The sequence below is a fragment of the Clavelina lepadiformis genome, chromosome 9 (assembly GCF_947623445.1).
Source record: "Clavelina lepadiformis chromosome 9, kaClaLepa1.1, whole genome shotgun sequence".
NCBI lineage: Eukaryota > Metazoa > Chordata > Ascidiacea > Aplousobranchia > Clavelinidae > Clavelina > Clavelina lepadiformis.
The window spans coordinates 1,115,793-1,135,332 of record NC_135248.1 but is presented as its reverse complement, the minus strand read 5'-3'; the positions used below and the strand labels follow the sequence as shown (position 1 = coordinate 1,135,332).

General features: G+C 37.5%; 3 protein-coding genes and 1 long non-coding RNA gene across 11 annotated transcripts; 2 read left to right on the top strand and 2 right to left on the bottom strand.

Moving 5' to 3' along the window:
* Window positions 1-1,471: 1,471 nt before the first annotated feature.
* Window positions 1,472-5,912, top strand: LOC143470289 (uncharacterized). 5 transcript variants are annotated; one of them, XR_013119343.1, is made up of 4 exons: window positions 1,472-1,623; window positions 2,845-4,175; window positions 4,598-4,688; window positions 4,816-5,304. It is a non-coding gene; the product is annotated as an uncharacterized LOC143470289 (long non-coding RNA). The 5 variants fall into 5 exon arrangements; XR_013119345.1 differs by lacking the exon at window positions 1,472-1,623 and adding an exon at window positions 5,433-5,912 and having other exon boundaries at window positions 2,212-4,175; window positions 4,816-4,926; XR_013119346.1 differs by lacking the exon at window positions 1,472-1,623 and having other exon boundaries at window positions 2,212-3,255; window positions 3,336-4,175.
* Window positions 5,913-7,133: 1,221 nt separating this feature from the next.
* LOC143470286 (protein CUSTOS-like) lies at window positions 7,134-10,751 on the top strand. Of its 4 annotated transcripts, none has more exons than XM_076968321.1 (6): window positions 7,134-7,526; window positions 8,487-8,598; window positions 8,856-9,006; window positions 9,141-9,317; window positions 9,429-9,523; window positions 9,843-10,751. In XM_076968321.1, the coding sequence occupies exons 2-6, from the start codon at window positions 8,511-8,513 to the stop codon at window positions 9,929-9,931; spliced, it is 600 nt and encodes a 199-aa protein (XP_076824436.1). In that variant the 5' UTR covers window positions 7,134-7,526; window positions 8,487-8,510; the 3' UTR covers window positions 9,932-10,751. The 4 variants fall into 4 exon arrangements, with proteins under 4 accessions (XP_076824436.1, XP_076824434.1, XP_076824435.1 ...); XM_076968319.1 differs by having other exon boundaries at window positions 8,487-8,619; XM_076968320.1 differs by having other exon boundaries at window positions 7,135-7,558.
* A 66-nt stretch (window positions 10,752-10,817) lies between these two features.
* LOC143470288 (retinal rod rhodopsin-sensitive cGMP 3',5'-cyclic phosphodiesterase subunit delta-like) lies at window positions 10,818-14,809 on the bottom strand. The gene is made up of 5 exons (XM_076968322.1): window positions 14,639-14,809; window positions 14,286-14,374; window positions 13,348-13,473; window positions 12,592-12,697; window positions 10,818-12,212 (listed from the first exon to the last, which is right to left on the bottom strand). Exons 1-5 carry the CDS (start codon window positions 14,692-14,694, stop codon window positions 12,131-12,133), a joined length of 459 nt encoding a protein of 152 aa, XP_076824437.1. The 5' UTR covers window positions 14,695-14,809; the 3' UTR covers window positions 10,818-12,130.
* Window positions 14,751-16,549, bottom strand: LOC143470285 (uncharacterized). Its single transcript, XM_076968317.1, has one exon. The coding sequence runs from the start codon at window positions 16,274-16,276 to the stop codon at window positions 15,428-15,430; it is 849 nt and encodes a 282-aa protein (XP_076824432.1). The 5' UTR covers window positions 16,277-16,549; the 3' UTR covers window positions 14,751-15,427.
* Window positions 16,550-19,540: the final 2,991 nt, after the last annotated feature.

Here is a 19,540-nt window from a genome sequence, read left to right as displayed (position 1 = left end):
AACTGTCTATTATATGAGCTATGTCTAAACATGCTTTCTTGACTTTCACTATAGGTTCATTTTTACTAAAATTTTAAAGTGTCTCACCAGTGTTTTTTTAAGGTGTTTTGGGGGACCAAAACGGTCCCCCAAATTTCACCAGCGGTTTCCCAAAATTTGGACTTTAAGCAAATATGGCTATTTTTTGGTATTTAAATGAAACACTTGCGGTCTCTTAAAACTACTTAGCGGTCACCCAAACCAAGCCTTAAAAAAAACCTGTGTGTCACGATGGCAATTGTATTTTTGAAATTTGGATTCTGAACTACGTCAATTTTTACGTCATAATATTTGGTGTTTCTCCGCATGGAAGCGTATTGTTTTCGTTTACTCATTCATGCACTCCTAGCTCGACTGACTGTTCTCTTGTGTTCTCTTTTTGCGGTGACCTGTTTTTTCTCACAACGGGGGGCGGCGTAACAAGAAAAACTTTTACAAATGTATCACTTGTAGAAATACTTAATTTACACTAAATGCATTCTCTTTAGTTTTACAATTATGATGTATACAGGAAGTCAGATGTTTTTGCTACTAACCTGTAAATATCCGATCAGTTTACGACGTATAATTTTCGAGTCATTAACGATTGAAAACTTGTGTGCAGTGTCGGCCACACATAATAAAAATAATAATGTGACGCACCCGGATAGGGTAAAACCAACGTCAGCCAATATTAAAACCGTAAAATGAAGTAAAATCTAATTTTAGTATTGATTTAATAACCAGGTATTTAGTAATTAAACTAATTGTATTGACACAAAATGAGTGGAAAAAAGAGAAAGTATGACCAAAATTATCTGAAGTATGGCTTTATAGATACCACAGTGAACGGAAAAGTCGTACCGCAATGCGTGATATGCTTAGAAAAGCTAAGCAACGACGTTTTGAGACCAAGTCGTTTGCAGCGTCATCTTCATGAATATAAAAACAAAACCTAGGAACAAACTTGACTGTGTAGCCGACCTAAGATGTGCATTATCTTCTACAAAGCCTCGATTTAAACGTTTGGTTTCCAAAAAACAACTACATCCTTCACATTAATGAAAGTTAATTGAAAATAATTTTTTTTTTGTTTAATGCTTTTTTATTTTGCAATGAGGTGGGGCGCGAAATTTTTAGGTACCGTCAAGAGGGGCGTGTGCCAAAAAGTTTAAGAACCCCTGGTCTAGCTGGACTGCGAAAGGTTTCTGTGTGGGACAGGTCAAATGGACGCTCGGCGTGTCTTTTTCCGCAGTTGAATTCATTTCCGGTCATTGAACACGCGCAGAACTGATATACATTGATTTTTGTCAAACACACTACTGATAAAACATATCACTCCACATGACTACACAATGCATGTGTAAATGTTAGAAAACACCATGAGCTCATAGTTTGTTTTCATATTAGGGACTTACCCTACGCCGACATTGTATATAAACTTGGGTAAGAAAAGAATTCGAACCTTTTGTGACTTAAGAGTGTGATGTAGAGGTTGTGGTTGTATGCAGTGGTGGTTAGCAACGACGTAACTTTACTTAAGTAGTCTACTTAAGAAATCCGTACCCTGCTGTTTTGTGTTGGATAGGATCTCGGTTGTTCGAGGTTTGGATTAACGAGGCCTGACTGTATGCGCTTTATGCTGGTTGCTTGTATGAAGTATAGGCCTATACCAGGGATGGCCAGACCTGCTTCATGCTCGAGCCGCATATAACATATTCCAGTTTTAAAAGAGCTACAACAAAAATACAATAAAAAACACAAATTTATTCACTCACAAAAAAGTGTAGCTATTGATTAACATTAGTGCTGCGTGATGATACTATGAGTCTCCACCTGGGCTTGACCAACTCTTTTTGCAATTATTATTATAACCATAACCAAGATTTAAAACTAGGTCAGCCCTGACGTATAGCTTCAATCTGACAGTTTACTTAACTGCAGTGTACAAGTTAGCACACTTCTGTACAATAATGTACTCGTTCGAGTGTAATTTGATTATTACTAACAATGAGTCCATTGTTACTACATGTGATAGAACGCATTGTTTCATAATCTGATCAAACAACTCGTCTAGACCGGGAAAATGCATGTCTAATTCATCAATGCTAATTCATTAAAGAGCCGCAATCAAAGGCTCAAAGAGCCGCAATCAAAGGCTCAAAGAGCCGCAGTTTGGCCACCCCTGGCCTATACGGTATGTGCAATACTGTCGCGTATAAACAAACACAGGAATTTTACTTGGGTGGTTTATTTATATTAGTTATATTTATATGTATATTTTTTAATTTTCAAAACGGTATTTTTGTCATATATGTTCACTGTCTTTCACATGTTCCTTTTTGATCCTAAATTTGTTGTCTGCAGTTCTGTGTTCTGTTCTGTTTGTTGTTCTAAAAAACCAATAAAGTAAACAGATTTTTGATCAAAATAGTTTTGGTTTGTGAGATTAATACGAGGATTTTGACTTTCCTGGCTTTTAATTAACCAAGCCATTAACTATTCATATTAACTTCTGTTGCTATTTATTAACTTGTGAAGTTAATAAACCGACAAATGGTTGAGCTTTAAGAGCAAATAAAAAATTTGGTTGCTACTTGTCATTGAAAACTGAATCTCGGAAGTTTGATTGCCTGCACAAAGTTACTACGTGTGAGATAAGCTACGATGAAAAGCTTGTGCAACATGAAACTATGATGTATTGTTTTTGCTTGAATTTATGCTCGTTCATTTTTTGTTGTAGTCGTTGTGGTAACATTTGGAATTGAAAGTTATGTCTTTAACTTGACCAAGTTACTTTTGATTTGAATAATTATTTAATTTCAGTTGGAAACCTTCCCAGCAATGATGAAATCTGTAATGAAAGTTTCCAGGATGTCCACTGTCCCATCATCACCTTCATGAAGCAGATCAACATAAAATCAATGATGTTACTCCAATCAATGGAGGCGAAAACAAAATTAAAATTATGAAATACACTGACAAAACATATCAACAACCTTCAATCAGACATTGATTATGATGTCATACTAACAGCATGGATGGGCACGAGTGATACTGATAGCTTGGACATATACAGTGAAGATAGCAACATTGTTACCGGTAGGTTTAGTTTCGACCTTTTTGTTTTAAACAATTTTTTTAAATTTTGTGTTGGGAGAACTAAGGTTGATTATTTTGCATAAAATTGATCTAGAAGATGATTTAGGAGCTTCATTAGCCGGCCTTCCCTAGAAGGTTTGTGAATTGTGATGCAAATTTGCTTGAATTTATATTTTCACGCATCATTGTTAGTTTTATAACTTTCATTTAATCAGCTTTTCTCAAACCTACTGGTGTGGAAATAAATGACCAGACCTCAACAAGTTTGGTTGTAAATTGGAACCAAACATTTGTTGCCTGCAACCACATCTGGTTACATTATAACTTGGTCATCATTATACACTACTGGTTCCACAGTGGTGTCATGCCATGGTACAGCTTCAGCTATAAAGACTGGTTTGATGTCAAACACTGAATACTCTGTACAAGTTGCAGCTCGGAGTTATGCTGAAGGAATTGGAGCTTTATCTGAAAAAGCAACGCAACTCACTGCTGAGACACGTGTATGCTCTCCCACACTTTTAAACAAGCTGTTTCAGAAACCAGCAATAGATTACCGCCCAAATCTGAGTTTGCAATATAAACACTAGTTTGTTATTTACTTTGGTTTCAACCATTCTGTAAAACCAGTTTTATCGTAATTGAAGTCACACAGCTATGACTGTGACATAGTGAACACTGGCGTAATGTATTAAGCTGACCAATTGCAACATTGCCTTTATTTGAGTTTGTAGAATAATATTTTAACCATTTATTTTAGTGCCAACTATCTTTTACCAGTTTAAGCGAACCACCAGAGCTGGATGGTGATCCCCCAGATGGTTTAAGCTGAATAGAAAAATCATTCGGTGGTGATAATGCTTTCGATTGTGTCGTGGAATGGTAGCTTTCAGGTGGGGATGGTACTGAAATGCCACAAAATCAGTCATACTCTGGTGAAAGTGCATCATACGCAATTAATGGATTGACAGCAAGAGAGACTTATGATGTCATAGCTTTCAAAGTGACATCATAACTCTGCCGATGTTGGCGGTCAACCATCATCAAGTTTAGAAGTAAGTTGTATGTACTGAGTCAGCAATTTAAAAGCTTTTTTAAATACAAAATTTTATATAAAGGAATGCAAACATTAGCTTTGAGTCTGGTCTAGTTTACCAAAACAGCTCTGTTGAACATTTTCACACATTGTAGCAGCCTCATGTAATGCAATACAACCTTCCCACCTCTTTGGCTAGTTCCTAATTCAAGCCGTTAGTGATAAAAGTTTTACCTAACATTATGATTTTATTGAATGACTTTTGAGATGATTGTGACAGTTTGTGTGCCTGTTTTCAACTACTTTAATTTTCTTAATTTATATCTATTTAACTTTTCTGGCCACGTCCAGTACAAGATGAAGACATCTCTGGTATCGTATTAGTTTTATCCCATTGCCAACTCAATGAAAATAGAAAGCACTTGGCTGTTTTATTTTTAGCTTCTGCCCCGCAGAAACAACTCATCATATAATAAAAATGTTGGGTCATGATCTAGTACTACTACATTCAAGTTACTTCCGGATATTTTCGGTGAGGAAAATGGAAAGGTTGAATATTATGGTGTTTATCACACTGTCAGTGGTAATTGCTATTGGTTGTATTATATATTTAGCATTTAATTTGTACCTAACATTGGTATGTTATTTGCATATGGCAGATACATCTGTTGAACATACATCAACGTTGGATGTTTATTGGGAAATTTTAGACGATAACACCTGGGTTAAGTTTCGTATTATTTGGGGTACCTGAAACTGACTTCATACCGGTGAGTAAAATTGTTTTCGTGGTAATTACGAGATTTCATTAAGTAAGCCTGCAACTAACTTACCACATTGTCAAAGTTTGAAATCATCACCGCTATTCATCTATTCGTGCGTGCGTAATTGTCTGTCATCATGACGTCACAATTTTCACTTGTATTGACTATTCCCGTTATATTGCCCTTATGATTCCTGTGATGAATATTGTATTTGATTGGTCGGTACCGGATCACTTTGACGTGTTTTAATCAATCTCTTGTCTATTTAATAAATCGGTGACTTTAATTACAGCGTGATTTAATACAAAAACTGTCAATTAATTTTAACGTGGCCTATTTTTGGCAGTAACTTGTTATTGCATTGCTAATGTATTAGTGTGAAGAAATTTGCTGTAAAATTTGATAGAAAACTGAATTTTAAACACAATTTTTTCCAGTTAAAATGTTGTACAATATCTAAGGCTCTGCAGTCAACGGCTTTTTAATTCGATTTGCTTCAAATTTAATTCAAGGTTCTCACACTTCCATCTCAAGTCTGCATCCACTCACTAACCCTGCCGCCGGACAACGGATGCTTGATGAAGTCCAACGTCGATATTTCGTCGCATGGAGCCTGTCTGGCTTGCTTCTCATCGAGCGGCAACGTCTTATGCCCTCTAGTGGGCTGTGATTTATGAAAAGTTTTAGCGACAAGGGACGCTAATGATCAGCTTCCGACCACAAAACTTTTTGTTTGCATCTGTTGCTCGGCCGGGAATCGAACCCGGTACCTTCATGTTGGATGGCAAAGATTTTACAACCGAGCTAAATAACCCTTTTTATTTTGCTGCAAATTTCAAATATATATCATTCGAAATCACTGACCAAATAAAAAACATATTCCACTGATGTTGCCACTTCACCCGCGTCCCCGGCCGGCGCCTCAGTTCCAGACGTTGTTATGTGGCTTAAGGCCGTTAACTTACAGATGGGGTCGGGGTTAGGGAAGGGATTAGGAAGGGAGGGGTGGGGTTGGGGTAGGGTTTAAAGGGTTTAGAGTGGCCCATGGCCGAGGGATAGGACAAAGAGCGGCTTAAGGCCATGGATTGTTTTAGAGTGGCTTATGGCCTTGAATTGGGTTAAAGGTAGCTTAGGGCCTTGGATTAAGTTAAAGCGGCTTATGGCCGTGGATTAAGTTTAAGCGGCTTATGGCCGTGGATTAAGTTTAAGCGGCTTATGGCCGTGAATTGGGCTAGAATGGCTTACGGCCGGGGATCGAACCTGGAACCTCTAGCACCGAGTGCAGTGTCGAAGGACGCGAGCTACGAAGCGGCAACAGCAAACAATGATAACTTAACGGATTTAAAGGAGCATCAGATTAAGGTTCTTGAAAACGGAAAAGTATCAGATAGGGGATTCGAACCGGCGACCCATTGCACCAATGGACTTTCAGCAGTGCTCGAGCTATGCAACGGTGTGAGCGAATGAAGTTAAAAAGATATATAACAAACAAATGTTGTTTTCTTTTAAAAAACCGATAAGAACATTTGGACTTAAAGTTTATACGCCGAAATGGACTTGCAAGGTCCGGGGTTTGAACCAGGAACCTTTGGGTTGTTATTCGCTAAACTTTCCTCACCACCTAATGCGCATCAGGATGCTGCGCCATTGGCCTGACTGAAGGCAGAGCGGGTAATTTGCAACATATTCAGGTTGACCAAAGCAATGTACAGTAACTAACGTTTAATAGCCGTAACAACTTGAACTTTTATGCCAGTCTCTCTGCTTCGACGTATTTCGGGATGACGTCACTACGGTGGGAACTACATGTGACGGTTATGTGGACTGTTGTAAAATAGTAAATGAATACTTCAATCAATTGGAAGCATGTCATATCCAAATTATGACAAGTAACAACGAGTTTTGTTTTTTTACATTGTTCATTAAATGTAATGATGACTGCTTTTGAAAAAAAAATGAAAATGATAATCTTAATCATCGAACTGAGAAAAGCTTTCGCCAACTTGAAGTGATTCCTCATTGCTCAAACCGCGGTTACCGAGCTAGCTACTCAAGAAAGTCGCTTTTTGGTTTTTTTGTATGTTACTCTATGAAGGTTAAATTTCAAAACCTTTTCCTATCAATGAAATATTAATTTTAGTCTCAGAAAAAATTTAACTAAGAAGGGTAATCTCCCTTGTCAAATTGCAGGGAATACCCTAAGACAAATTTGCTGCATGCAAGAAAGTTAATCAAACGTCATGTGGTGTTGCCAGAAATTTAGATAATGTTATGGTATATCGTATAATGATCTTTATCCTCGGACTGAGGAAAGTCTTTGCACGACTTAACCCCGGCGATAATTCTTCATCGCTCGAACCTCGGTCACCGAGCAAACCTTTATAAACGCAAGTTACGTCCGTAACGCATTTTTTATTTTGGTGTTTTGATAGTTTTTATATAGTATTGTCCATTATTGCCTGGTCCACTAAACTGGAGCAAGTGTCGCTAATACTTTGCCAAAGGGTTTTACAACGGTTTGGCTCCACTGGGTATCGAACACGGAACACAAGCCACATTGGTTGCGAGCGCAGCACTCAAACCACTTGGCTACCGAGCCGACTAAAGTGAATATTTTTATGTTATTTTTTTAACACAGGTAATTACACTGATAGGCATAATTTAGTGTATAGCAACTTTTGTACCGGTTTAATGGAAATTACTATTTCCACTTTCCGGGCTATAAGGACTAGAACCACATTGTCGACTCGATGTCAAAGCTGTTAGCATGCCCCACTCGTCAAGAGCACACCTGGCACACAAGAGAAACCGGTGTCTCCAAAAAAGGAGACATCTTAGAATGAAGATTGCCACCACATTATCACTCCCAACAGCTGCAACTAGCTCAGTATATGGCGAAAAACGATACAATCATCAATTTGAATTTAAATCTTTTGAAAAATTAAATTGCATATAAAATGGCCAATTTATACAAATTTTGGACTTAAAAACTTGGTTGGAAAATGAATATAATTGTCAAGCTTCTGGCTATGTTCACAAAAATTGTGTTAAACTGTTTGCGGTAAATAAAAACTTTGTACATGCAAACAATTTTAATTCATACATAATATCCAACACTGATTGCCTTTGAACTGCTGTTCTGTGTCCAGAACTTTCAGAAAAATGTCATTCTTTGCAAAGTTTGGACCAAAAATTAAACGTTCAGGACTAACATGTAAAATTTGGACCTAAAACACTTTGAATGTTGTAAACAAATTGAATTAAAGGTTCTAGTTTTACTTAAATATCTTTTTGAGTTTAAACAATTACCCGACTGCTTAGTATTAACTGTTAAAATTTTATTTCTTCGATTAACTATGCTGTGTGTGTAATTTCCTGTATTTTGGAAGGAACCCATTTTTGAATGAAAATCCTGTGGCCTTTAATAATCTTATTATCTTAATAATTGAATACAATATAACCAGTCTTGCATTTTATTAATTGAGTGTAGAATTATCATAGTAAGATCTTGTAATTAAGTAAGAAACACTCTTACTTACCAAAACATGTTTTAATTTCTGGGAAAGATTTCGCTGCATTCGCAAAAACTCATGGATTCATCAGACAGCGAAGATGATGTGCGGCTAAGGGAAGCTGTAGCTCCTGAACTCATAATTTGCATGGAACGGGACGAAAATGATAAAAAATGTCTTTCTAATGGTATGAATAAAGCTTTTCTATGCTTCAAACTGTTAAATAAGTATCGTGCAGGCAGCGCATGTGCACTGATTGCTTTGCATTTTACGAGCCAAATGCACACATGCAGTACGAAATGTGCAGATTAGGCTATTTGCTGATATTATTCGTGAAAAAGTTGTAAAAATAAATTTTAACTACACGCAAGTTCGATAATATTCAAGCGTTTGAAGCAATTTTTAACCAAGCAATATTTTAAGGTAAAGCGAGTGTTCTACAGAAGCAACTTGCAGGCAAGACAAGTATCAGGCATCAGATCTGGCCTGATGCCACAAAAGACAATCACTTCCTGAACACAACCCCCGAATTTCGTCAGCACATTTCAAAGAAGTTATCTTTATATTTAGACAGGTGTATGCTTTGTTGTTTAGTCTCACACTTGCCCTCAGAAAGCTCTGTGCTTAGACCCTTGCTCTCTCTAGCTAAAGCATGTCAATCTTAGTTTAGTTGGATATAAGAGTAATTGGGATTTTGCATCGTTGCAGCAAAATCAAAATGGAAGATTGTCAGACAAAAACAGGAGAAAAATCGATTGACAACAACAATCTTGACGGTATAAGACTTCTTCACTCTTCAACTAAGATCCTCGTCACTGACGAAGAGAAGAAAGGAAAAAGTCCAACTAGGAAGAGAAATATCACGAAAGTTGAATTATCGGATAGGTGCAACATACGTTCAATTTTTTCTTGCTAACCATGTCAAAGAAAATTTCATTTTATTTTCGTGACATTTTAGCTTCATTGTGTTGTCACACGAGCGTTTGTTTTCTTCAGTGATTCGGAGTCGGAAATGAGGAAGTTATCAGAGGCAGTTGTCTCCGGAGATGATGTTTTGAACTGGGGGGAGGGAGCTTTTCAGGTCAAATTTGGTGAGCAATTTCTACAACATTGAATATATTTTACAACAAAAGTTTGGGTGTGAATTGTTTTAAACTTTGTGAAGAGCCAAAATAATTGCTTGGTAACTTCCAACCCTTTGCCCCTATTTACATAATTTATAATTGCTTCTACACAGATGTTGAAATCCATCACAGGTTGAGGAACATAACACAACTGTTTTTGTTGTTCAATACAATCCGTTCTTTTTGTTTACAAAAAATACACAAAAGCAACATGTGGAGTGTGGTGATTATTACTGCACTTATTTCACCACATCAAGCAGACCTATGACCTGAATTGCTTTTGTAGAAAACGAGAAACCAGTTGGACAAAAAATGGGAAAAGACGTCCTGGCAACAACAAAAGATAAATCGAAGCCGAAAAAGAAGAAAGTCTGATCTTCTTCACCTGTAACAATCTTACTTCGACTTGATATACAGTGCTGGTGGATGAGGACGAGCTTAAATGAAGTCTGTCCATCTTTCCTCCTAGGGAGCAGGATAGGATACCGTTGGGCAAAGTTCAAAGTGTTTTGTCTGCTGATGTTGTTTGATCATCAAGTAAACTTTTTTCTTGTAAATTTGATTTCTCATTTCCAAGTTTTCTGTTCCCGTGGAGTATGACAAAGCACCTATAAATGGTTCCCCAAATACCACCGTTGACCTAAACCACTGTGCTACTCATTAAGCTGAGTGATATTAACTTTCCTTTGTTTTAACTCGAATGGATGAAGAGCTGATCTTGCTTTACTGAAGTTCTCTGCTTTTGAGAACTCTTAATTGTTATGCATTTGGCAGATTTGAAAACAAAACATTGTTCCTAGCAACATTTTCTTCATCAATAATTAGCTGAGAGTTAGAAAGATGTTTTGAACACGAACACGTTTTTAACCTAAATAAAACAATCCCAGGAACCCGATTAACCTCCCATTTCCGTCTTCAAAATATCTTTCATATGAAACCAATCAACCATTTATTAAAACAAAATACAGTCACTCATAAAACGGAAATCCATCTGTTTTGAATCATTCAAAGTTGAAAACTGCTTCAACAAAAAAATTGCATGTGCCAGATGCCCAATCAAATCAGGTTTACTTGCCCAGATGATATGGGTTCTTTTTTCATTGATAGGACAATGCGTCACTTTGATATAATGATGGCACATACACAGTTAGAGAGAAATTACAAAAAATCTGCAATTAAAAGAACATAAACAGAAGATTGCTTCAAAATGTTTCGTCTCTATCTTATCTTAACTATATCTTGTGTAACTGCATTCACAAGGAACCACCTTCAGATCTTTATTAACATCACAGCAGAGAACAATGAAAAAAGAAGCTTAACAGCTGGTTGGGAATCTTGTGTTTTCACTGTTTATTGAAGGGACCATACATGGTAAATTTAAGACGCTAAATTGGACTTGCAAGTAAATGATGAGCTTTTCTCAGCTTCTACGTCATTAAAAAACACACGAACTACCTGGTCAAGTTACAATAAAAATAAAGCAACCTTTGACCCAGAATATGTGGCATCTTCAGGCAGCAATTAAGAGCAGTTCGTTTGCTATGAGTGGACAAGAAAGGATTTGACAATCAAGTATTTCTCCTTCAATATTCGCAAAGAGAAATGTTGAAATATTTCAAACTGTGTAGCTCTTAACAATTCGTTTGTACTACTTTTGAATTAATTCAATTATTCCAGAAATACGCAAGCAACTACCGCACATGCTTTTCAAACAAAAAGTACAAATCAAATAAAAACATTTATCTAAGTTGCAGTTTATGCAGCAGGTGGAGGGCCAGACCAAAAACGCTGTGCAATCAGCAATTGAAATCATTCTCAGTTCTACACCATAAAGCATGTCAAAAGTAAATACATTGGCACCTTAGGCTTTAAACATGCCACATCACAGAAAAGTGGTGGATACTAGTACAAAGGGTTCGAGCTAAAGTAACCGAGTGAACTACTTTAAAAAGGCGACATAACCTAAATAGGGGCGTGTGCAATAACAAATCATTCTGTGCATTTCAGGTGGAATATTGCCGTCGTAAGATTATGACATTCCGTTGAAATTAAAAATCAAACTTAAAATCCTGAAATTGGTACGTTTATCAGGTAAGAATTTCTTGTTTACCGATTTCCCTGGCCCTGATTAATATCAAAGGTAAACTAATATTTAAAAAAACATCGTACAGCAAACTTGTAGCCTAAACACATAAAAAGCGACTAAAAACCATAAACAGATTATAAATATTTGTAAATCCAACAAAAATGCAAGAGAGCACAATATTCAAAATGAGATACAGTGCGCATATATTTCACGTAGCTGAGAGCACAGAAGAGCTTTAGTTATTAACATGGACTTATATGCTTGTAGCGAACCAGTTCTCAACAGAAGCCGGATTGAATGCATGGACCACAATATGAGGCCCAACTGGAAAAAGTGGGGAAATCATGTTGAAAAATCACAGCTGACATTTTAAGTGCATTTAGTGTAAGATTAGATTTGTAATTGGTCATTTTTAATAAAACTGTTTCAACAAGAAATGATTTTGCGATGATGCCAGGGGGATTAAGCAGTGTTTCCAATTCAGATTTTTAAACATAAAATATCCGCACTCTTGATTTGCTGACCAGCGTCATATCATCGTAGAAGCTCGTCTCAATAACGACGTTACCACTGAAAATGAAAAACCAATATTGATGATTGTAGTGATAAAGACCAGAATATGACACCTTACTTCATATCCCAACACTCATCAACAAAGATTTATGGCAAAATCACTTCAGTGTGGTAGAAACCACAGCTGATTGCAATAAATAGTATAAACTCGAATAGTCTATACTCTGTCTATAGCATGGATGTCCAACCTTTTATTATGGTGGGCCGCATTTTCACTTGAAATAATTGAATGGGCCGCAAAACCTATTAAATTTCAAGAAAAATGGGTACATGAAGTACATACTTTTGGATAGAAAATGACTAGTGGGCCGCAGGTTGGACATCCCTGGTCTATAGCAACATAATGGTGACGTGGTCTAGGTGTCTGGCTTCTTACCTAAGAAGATTTGATGGCATCATCTGACTGGCCGGGGCAGCTTCTATGATTGATTGCCACGTGTTCCTTGAATCAGGAATCACGAAACCAAATTCAAAGAACCATTCTGTAAAGAATACAAACTTGAATTATAATTAACTCAGTAAGATGTCAACGGTGACATGAGATTGCACAATACAATGTTGACAACATAGCTTTTGGGTGAGGAAGTAGTTGGTGAAATTCTACCCATAACACTTCACGACAATGTGATGAATAATGCATGCAATTTGCATGTTTATGGCATGCACTACTGCAGTTATAAGCCATATGACTTTAATATTTCATGAGACAAAACCAACCATGTCTGAACCATGAACACTGTCTGGTAACATTAAGCATAAATTTAATAGGAGCTGGTACAGGTCAAGGGAAAGCAACTTCGCAACATGATTCACCACAAAAGAATTCATTTAACAAGGTAATAAACATGTAAATGTTAATAAGAAATGTGTGGTTATACTTTACAACGTTAACAAAGTCATGGTATTAAACAGATGTTATAAATCGTGTTATTATTCACATATTTATGTATTAAAAATGTTTTCACTAATAACAAATATTTATACCCATAAATTATTTGTATGCATATCAAAATTCTTCAGAACATTTAGTTAAGAGAATTTGTGGTGTGACGGCAAAGAGTTATCAGGTGTTACAAAGTGTTCATGAATGATAGCCATAAATTACTAATGGAACACAAATATTATGTTTCACCTTCTAAGCACTTCCCTTTGAACAGAACCCTCTGTTCAAGGCGGAATTTTTCCATTATTTCAGCAGATGAAAAGTTGATCTCCCGGGACACTGCTTTGCACTTCAAAATTTTCTTTGTAACGCGAGCTGTAATAATTTCATGGTTGATGTCAGATCAAATATTTGAACTATGGCATTCCTTCCCATTCCTTTATTTGAATAGAAAATCTCCAGACTTGCACTGGGGAGCGATTTACACCAAATGCTGATTTTCACTTGATGTTTGGATTTAATGATTAACCAAACTTCTTCTTACAGACCAGAAACATCTCGCCCATATGTAAGTACCAGATAGACAACCTTACCAAATGGTCACAACTTCAACATGTTGGCCAACGTGGCTTTGATTAATGATCTGCTCAAGATATCAAAGGCCAAATCGAACAATATACTACACAAATATCAACATTACAAATACTCAAGTTACAGAATTGCCTTTGTTGGCCGAAAAAACTTTCAGACAGTGCTTTATTACAAGGATTGGTAATTTGTATGTAAAATAATTAATCTGTGATGAAATATAAAACCGTGGACTTAGCTGGCAAAAAGCCATACCGCTTTCCACAAGAATGATAGCTCTTGTGGACAACAACTTAAACCAGTCTTCTCATTTTTGAAAGCAACACCAAACAAGAAATTTTTTGAGCAACTAGCAGACGTTAACATCTAAGATCCACACAGGACAAGATGGCTATGAGACAGCTAGACAATCTACTCAACCCATGGCAGCAGGCAACTATTTAAACCAGTGGTTCCCAGCCTTTTTTGGTGTCGGGCCGAATTTCAAACTTCAGAGTATGATTTTTGTGGGATTTTCAGGCGTCAATGAGAGCCGCAAGAAGGTTAGCTTGGAGCCGCGGTTGGGAATCACTGATTTCAACAATGAATTCTACGCTCACCTTCATGCTCCTTGCCTGGAGTAGAAAGGTCCTCGTCACCTTGCCATAAGATTTTGCCGGTCGAAGCATCACGCAGATTCATCCAGTTTCTGGAAAAAAACATTAAGAATTGTCATTTTTTTCATGAGAAACAGGATAAATTCTTGTCATATGTTTACGTTCTCGTCATTACAAAACCCTAGCAAGCAACAAACCAGACAAAATAGAGCAGTATGCAAATGCTACAGTTACCTTTATCATGACCCTGTGTATTGAGCATGTGTTGAAATGATTTTATGCAACAATTTTATAAGCTTAGCTTGAATTCGGTTGCATATAGGTTATGAATAACATAGAAACACTATTACACTTACAGCTTAAACCCATTCAAAATCCGATAGGCTGGGTCGTTTGAGCTGGAATTTGACATTTTAAAATCAGATAAACTTTTAGTGACCAAAAACTTAGCCTGCAACGATATTAAACCTTGAAGAAACGAAATGTGCAGTTAGCAACAGAAAGATGGCGTACCTTAAAACACAAAGGAAAAATAAACGTACTAACACCTTAAGGCACTACCAACAAGCAAGGTCTTATCCATACAGCACAGTAACTAAGCAAACCGTAAACAAAGTAACAAAAAATAGAAACCCAAAAGGAACACAAAATCTCATATAAAAAAGGATTATTGGACGGTGCATGATACATGATGGGGAAGATTGGTGGTTTTAGCACAAAATAACATGATTTGTGTTAAAATGTAGCAAAGCACTCTGTGCATAGCAAAGGTTACAAGCAACACGATCACTGAAATTCTATGAAAAAGTGTTCAGGCAGTGATGGGAATGGCAGCTCAGTGTTTAAAACGCAAGGTAAAATTTGAAATCATGCTAAATTGGTCATAATTTCCAACAAGAAGTTCAGTAAAAACTGCGAATCTAGATAAAATCTACAAAAACTGCAAAGAGTGAACTAAGAAAGTTTATGAGTAAAAACTTCACAATTGGTGGCAAGAAAATGCTACTGACTACAAACACTGAAAAGTCGCTACATAATAAAATGAAGATACTGACCATGACATTTACAAAGCTGAGAATATACTGATGAGATGAAAACACACGAATGACTATATACACAAGAGTTCTGCAAGCATTAGTGCGCAGTTATTGAATAACTTGCAGTTGTGGTGGTGCAAATCGGACAACCGGTGGCATGGACATCATATTTGAGCGTACATGGGTAGGTGGCAGATGCACTCCAGAAACTGGGGTCATGGGTTTTGGAGCTACCATTTGGGAATTGGGGATTGAATAAATTTGAGGCATCGGTAACTGCATTTGGAGATTTCCTGCATTTGCAAATGGGAAAGCTGAACAACACATTGGCATCATGGACGGTTTTGGTAACAGCAAACTGCTTTTATACGCCAAGCCATTACCGCAGGAGACTGGCAATCCACATGATTTCTGCTGGCACACAACAAGATCACTGTAGTCGCATTTCTTCAGGTTTGCCCCAAGGAATGGTTTGAAGTAGACCGTACCGTTAACAAACTCAGCTGTGACCTTATCACCGCCCATATCCATAACACACTTGTAGTAACCTGTGTTAGGGCATCGTAGAAGCTTGTTGACGAGTAACTGCTTGCGTGGCTTAAAGACGGCGCGATTGATTGAAACCGGAAAACCTCTTACCACAAATTGCCGGCCTCTGGCATAAAGACTCAGGACAACATCAGCTGCTTCAATGGTACGAAATGTAACGAAACCGTAACGGGTCGTGAACTTTGGTTTGTCAACAATGTTGGTCTGAAGTATTTCACCAAATGGCCGAAAGACATTACTAACATCTTTGTGAGTGGCTGAACTTGGAAAATTGCCGACAAATATACGATTCTGAACAAAATGGGATTTCTCATTTATTGGCTGTGGGTCAAAATTTGTCGTTGAAATAGAGGTGACAGAAAACCCATTTTCACGAAGACACAACTTCTCCAAAAGTTTTCCCTCCATTCTCAATGTGCACACAATTTAAATAAAGTAATAGTAGTCTACCACTTTGTAGTAATCACAAGTTAAATACTGCAGTAAAACAACACCTCAAAAATTAATAACAATAAAAAAAGAATTATACACTATAGGTGTCCCAATCTTTGGCTGTCTCGTTTAGCATGCCTGGATCACATGCTTACAAGGGTAGTTGATCAACTGAGTGACAGTTCATTTAAGTGACACATTGGTAAGTACTGTTCAAACTACAGTGATGGGTTAGGGTGAGGGTTAGGGTTAATTATGTCACTCGAATGAATAATTTATGACCCTCCAATACTGTCACTCAGATGATATACAACTGCTTACAAGCCATGCTAACCGAGTCGGCTTGACTTTAAGCTTAACTTTGGCATTGGGCATGTAGCACAAAGTGTCAAAGTAAAAAAACTCGAAAGAATCCGGATTAGTTATTTTGCCAGTCAGTGTCAGCACCTGAAATAGGCCTACTCTGCATGAATTACTCCTAAATTAGGCCTTCAAGCCGGGTTAACTAAAAACTAATCAAATATCTCTTTATGACTCACCTGCCACACAAAGTACGGCGTATGTATCACAGGCAATGAATAAATTCGTAAATGAACAAAACTGGCCGCAACATCTACGCCTACACTCTGACAGCAAACCAAATTTCTGAAACCAAATTTCCACACCAAATTCTTTTCGTGCACCTCAAAGCGTCTGTGGAGAGAAACCGCTTGCAGCCATGCGTGACGACTTGACAAACAGCGTCACAAAACGACAAACGCTTTGCGAAGTAGCACGCAAGTGCTTGGTCAAACGTATAAAAAAAACACTACCATCACTAGAAGGTTATCATAAATTTCGGGATAAAGCTATCCAATCACCGAGCGAAATAAACCAAAAGGCACTGAGATAACTGCAAATTATCGTCGTCAATATTGATACCAAACTATGTTAACCCAATACATAATAAACAAATAAAATACATGATAGCACCGCAGGGGAGGTGATTTTTAACTTTTACCTCAGCTCGACATTTATTAGCAGATAAAAGTTGGCTCATAGAGTGCTATGATATATTTTCTGTTTTTTTTTTGCATTGTACAACTACCGCCATGCGAGCTATCTCTCGCTAGAATTCACCAATCTATATTTTCAGCCTATTCCAAAGACGATATCCTCTGCGTAGTTGATACAAAAGAGCGACTGCTTTCGTTATAATCGAAGCGTTATAATATTTTCTTTTTGATTACAGACTAATAACGCGGTGTCGTACCGAATCATTCCGCTGTCCGTTTCAACAGTCCACGGCTTTCGGGCCGCATCCGACCCGCCAAGGAAACGCATACGGGCCGATGGTAGCTAACCGTCAAAGCGGCAACCCAGCACCGGAGTAATCTCACCTCATGCAAGATAGCGGTTTAAAAATTAAAACTTGTCAAAGTTTGATGTTTTCAAATAATCTGAAGAGTTGGGCAAAGTATTGAAGAAATCGCCGAAACCATTAGTTAGGATTCCTATAATAATGTTGGAATTATTCTGGTGTTGGGACAACTGCAAAGTCAAACTAGGTCCCTAAACCATAACCCTAAGTGAAGATAAATCTAATTTTTGACAAGTTGTGAGAATGTACTGGGCGTACAGCGGTCAAAGCAATTTTGACGCGTTCCTGCAAAATAGTGACAGCGTCGTTGGTAATACCAATACCTGAACCACAGATTGCTCATTGTGACGTATCGACAAACACGAGCGTTTTCATACAATAGTTCCACAAATAAAGAATTGAAGATAAGGTGTCACAATGACGCTGAGACAATGCTTCACAATTATTTTAGAGTTTACGAAAGAACGAACTGTTTTGTTAATTGCAACAACATTTTCACCACAAACCATAACAATACAGTTTCACAATACTAACAATTCTAGTAATTAACTGTTAATTGATGACACCTCTATTACAGGGACAAATTACAATATATTATTCGCTGTATTCCATAAGTCACCGCGACTAATCTACCAAAAAGGACACTAAAACTAAACTGATCTTATTGGCGCGGATAAACTGGTTGTTAACGTTGTAAATGACTAGTTGGCGTTTGCATTTGCCAAAACTCGCGATACTATTTTCAACAAACAAGAATCTGATATGGGAAAGTACGTTTCGTTTGGCTGACAACTTAAAATTAGTTTGCTCTTTCTGGCCGGCTTCCCACTTGTCTACCGCGCTACAGGTAACTGGGAATATGGTTGAGGAATAAGGATCGCGTCATCAACTTTTCCCGCGTTTTTTATCGCGACCTCCCGCTAATTTCTTGGATCAGAGAAACGTTTAATTTCATTCCAAAATTATCGATGAGCTCGTCGGCTTCATCGCTCATTCCTAAATTACTTTCCTAGCTCACATGAAGAAGAATTCCCAATCGGCCGCTTCGTTGCGGTTGCATCGTCCAAAATTATCTTTCCATATCGCATTCAATAAATCATTGCCACATTCAGTCAAACAAAAACTTTTCTAACCTCCCCGCCCGAAGCTGTTTACAAATCAAGCGGGAAAAATGACAACGCAAGGCCGCCAAATTTCCTTTTTTTCGCCTGCGGGAGTCCGTTATCTTGGATAAAAACAATCAATTTTACGTTCGACCCATATAAAACCTGTCATTGTTTTCCCATTATTTAATAACATAAACTGGTGGTAAGACTGGTCAGGACCCAGCTGGTAGTAGACTGGCGATAACCCGTAGCGATGTCTGTCGTTGAAAATTGAACGCACGCCCATCAAAAAGTCGACCTGTGATACTCGACTAACCTCGCTTAGGAACATTGAGCAAAACAAAGTTCTTAAAAACTTCCCGCGAAAAACCACAATCTTTTCGCCAAATGAAAATAAGTATGATGATGACAAAACAGCACAAGCCTACAGAGAACTCGTTCAAAACAAACTTTTTTCTGCACATAAGTAACTGGTTGATAACGATAAGCTCGACAAAAGTTTAGCCAGGGTGCTAGCAAGCTAACCATAGAAAATTTCTTCACAACCGCCGACCACAAAATCTTACCTACTGAGCACATTGTGATCTGCTATTAGTAAATGCATTGCGCAAATCATTCGAGCCCAATCTAAATAATCGATAGACATATGGTTGAGCTTTTGTTGGGATTACCGGCTACACATGACAAAAAATCTACCTCTAACCTTGCAGAACTATTTTCGCCACGTCTACACTGTCACTTTCAAACCCAACCGATCAATTTTAATGTCAAACG

Excerpts from the sequence above, each read along its gene's own strand:
- LOC143470286 (XM_076968319.1), top strand. The coding sequence starts at position 8,511 with ATGGATTCATCAGACAGCGAAGATGATGTGCGGCTAAGGGAAGCTGTA. Across the intron at positions 9,007-9,140 it reads TTATCTTTATATTTAGACAG|CAAAATCAAAATGGAAGATT; the intron begins GTGTATGCTTTG and ends GCATCGTTGCAG. Across the intron at positions 9,524-9,842 it reads AGCTTTTCAGGTCAAATTTG|AAAACGAGAAACCAGTTGGA; the intron begins GTGAGCAATTTC and ends TTGCTTTTGTAG.
- LOC143470288 (XM_076968322.1), bottom strand. The coding sequence starts at position 14,694 with ATGTCAAATTCCAGCTCAAACGACCCAGCCTATCGGATTTTGAATGGG. Across the intron at positions 14,375-14,638 it reads ATTTTGAATGGGTTTAAGCT|AAACTGGATGAATCTGCGTG; the intron begins GTAAGTGTAATA and ends GTTTTTTTCCAG. Across the intron at positions 12,698-13,347 it reads CAAAGGGAAGTGCTTAGAAG|AATGGTTCTTTGAATTTGGT; the intron begins GTGAAACATAAT and ends TATTCTTTACAG.
- LOC143470285 (XM_076968317.1), bottom strand. The coding sequence starts at position 16,276 with ATGGAGGGAAAACTTTTGGAGAAGTTGTGTCTTCGTGAAAATGGGTTT.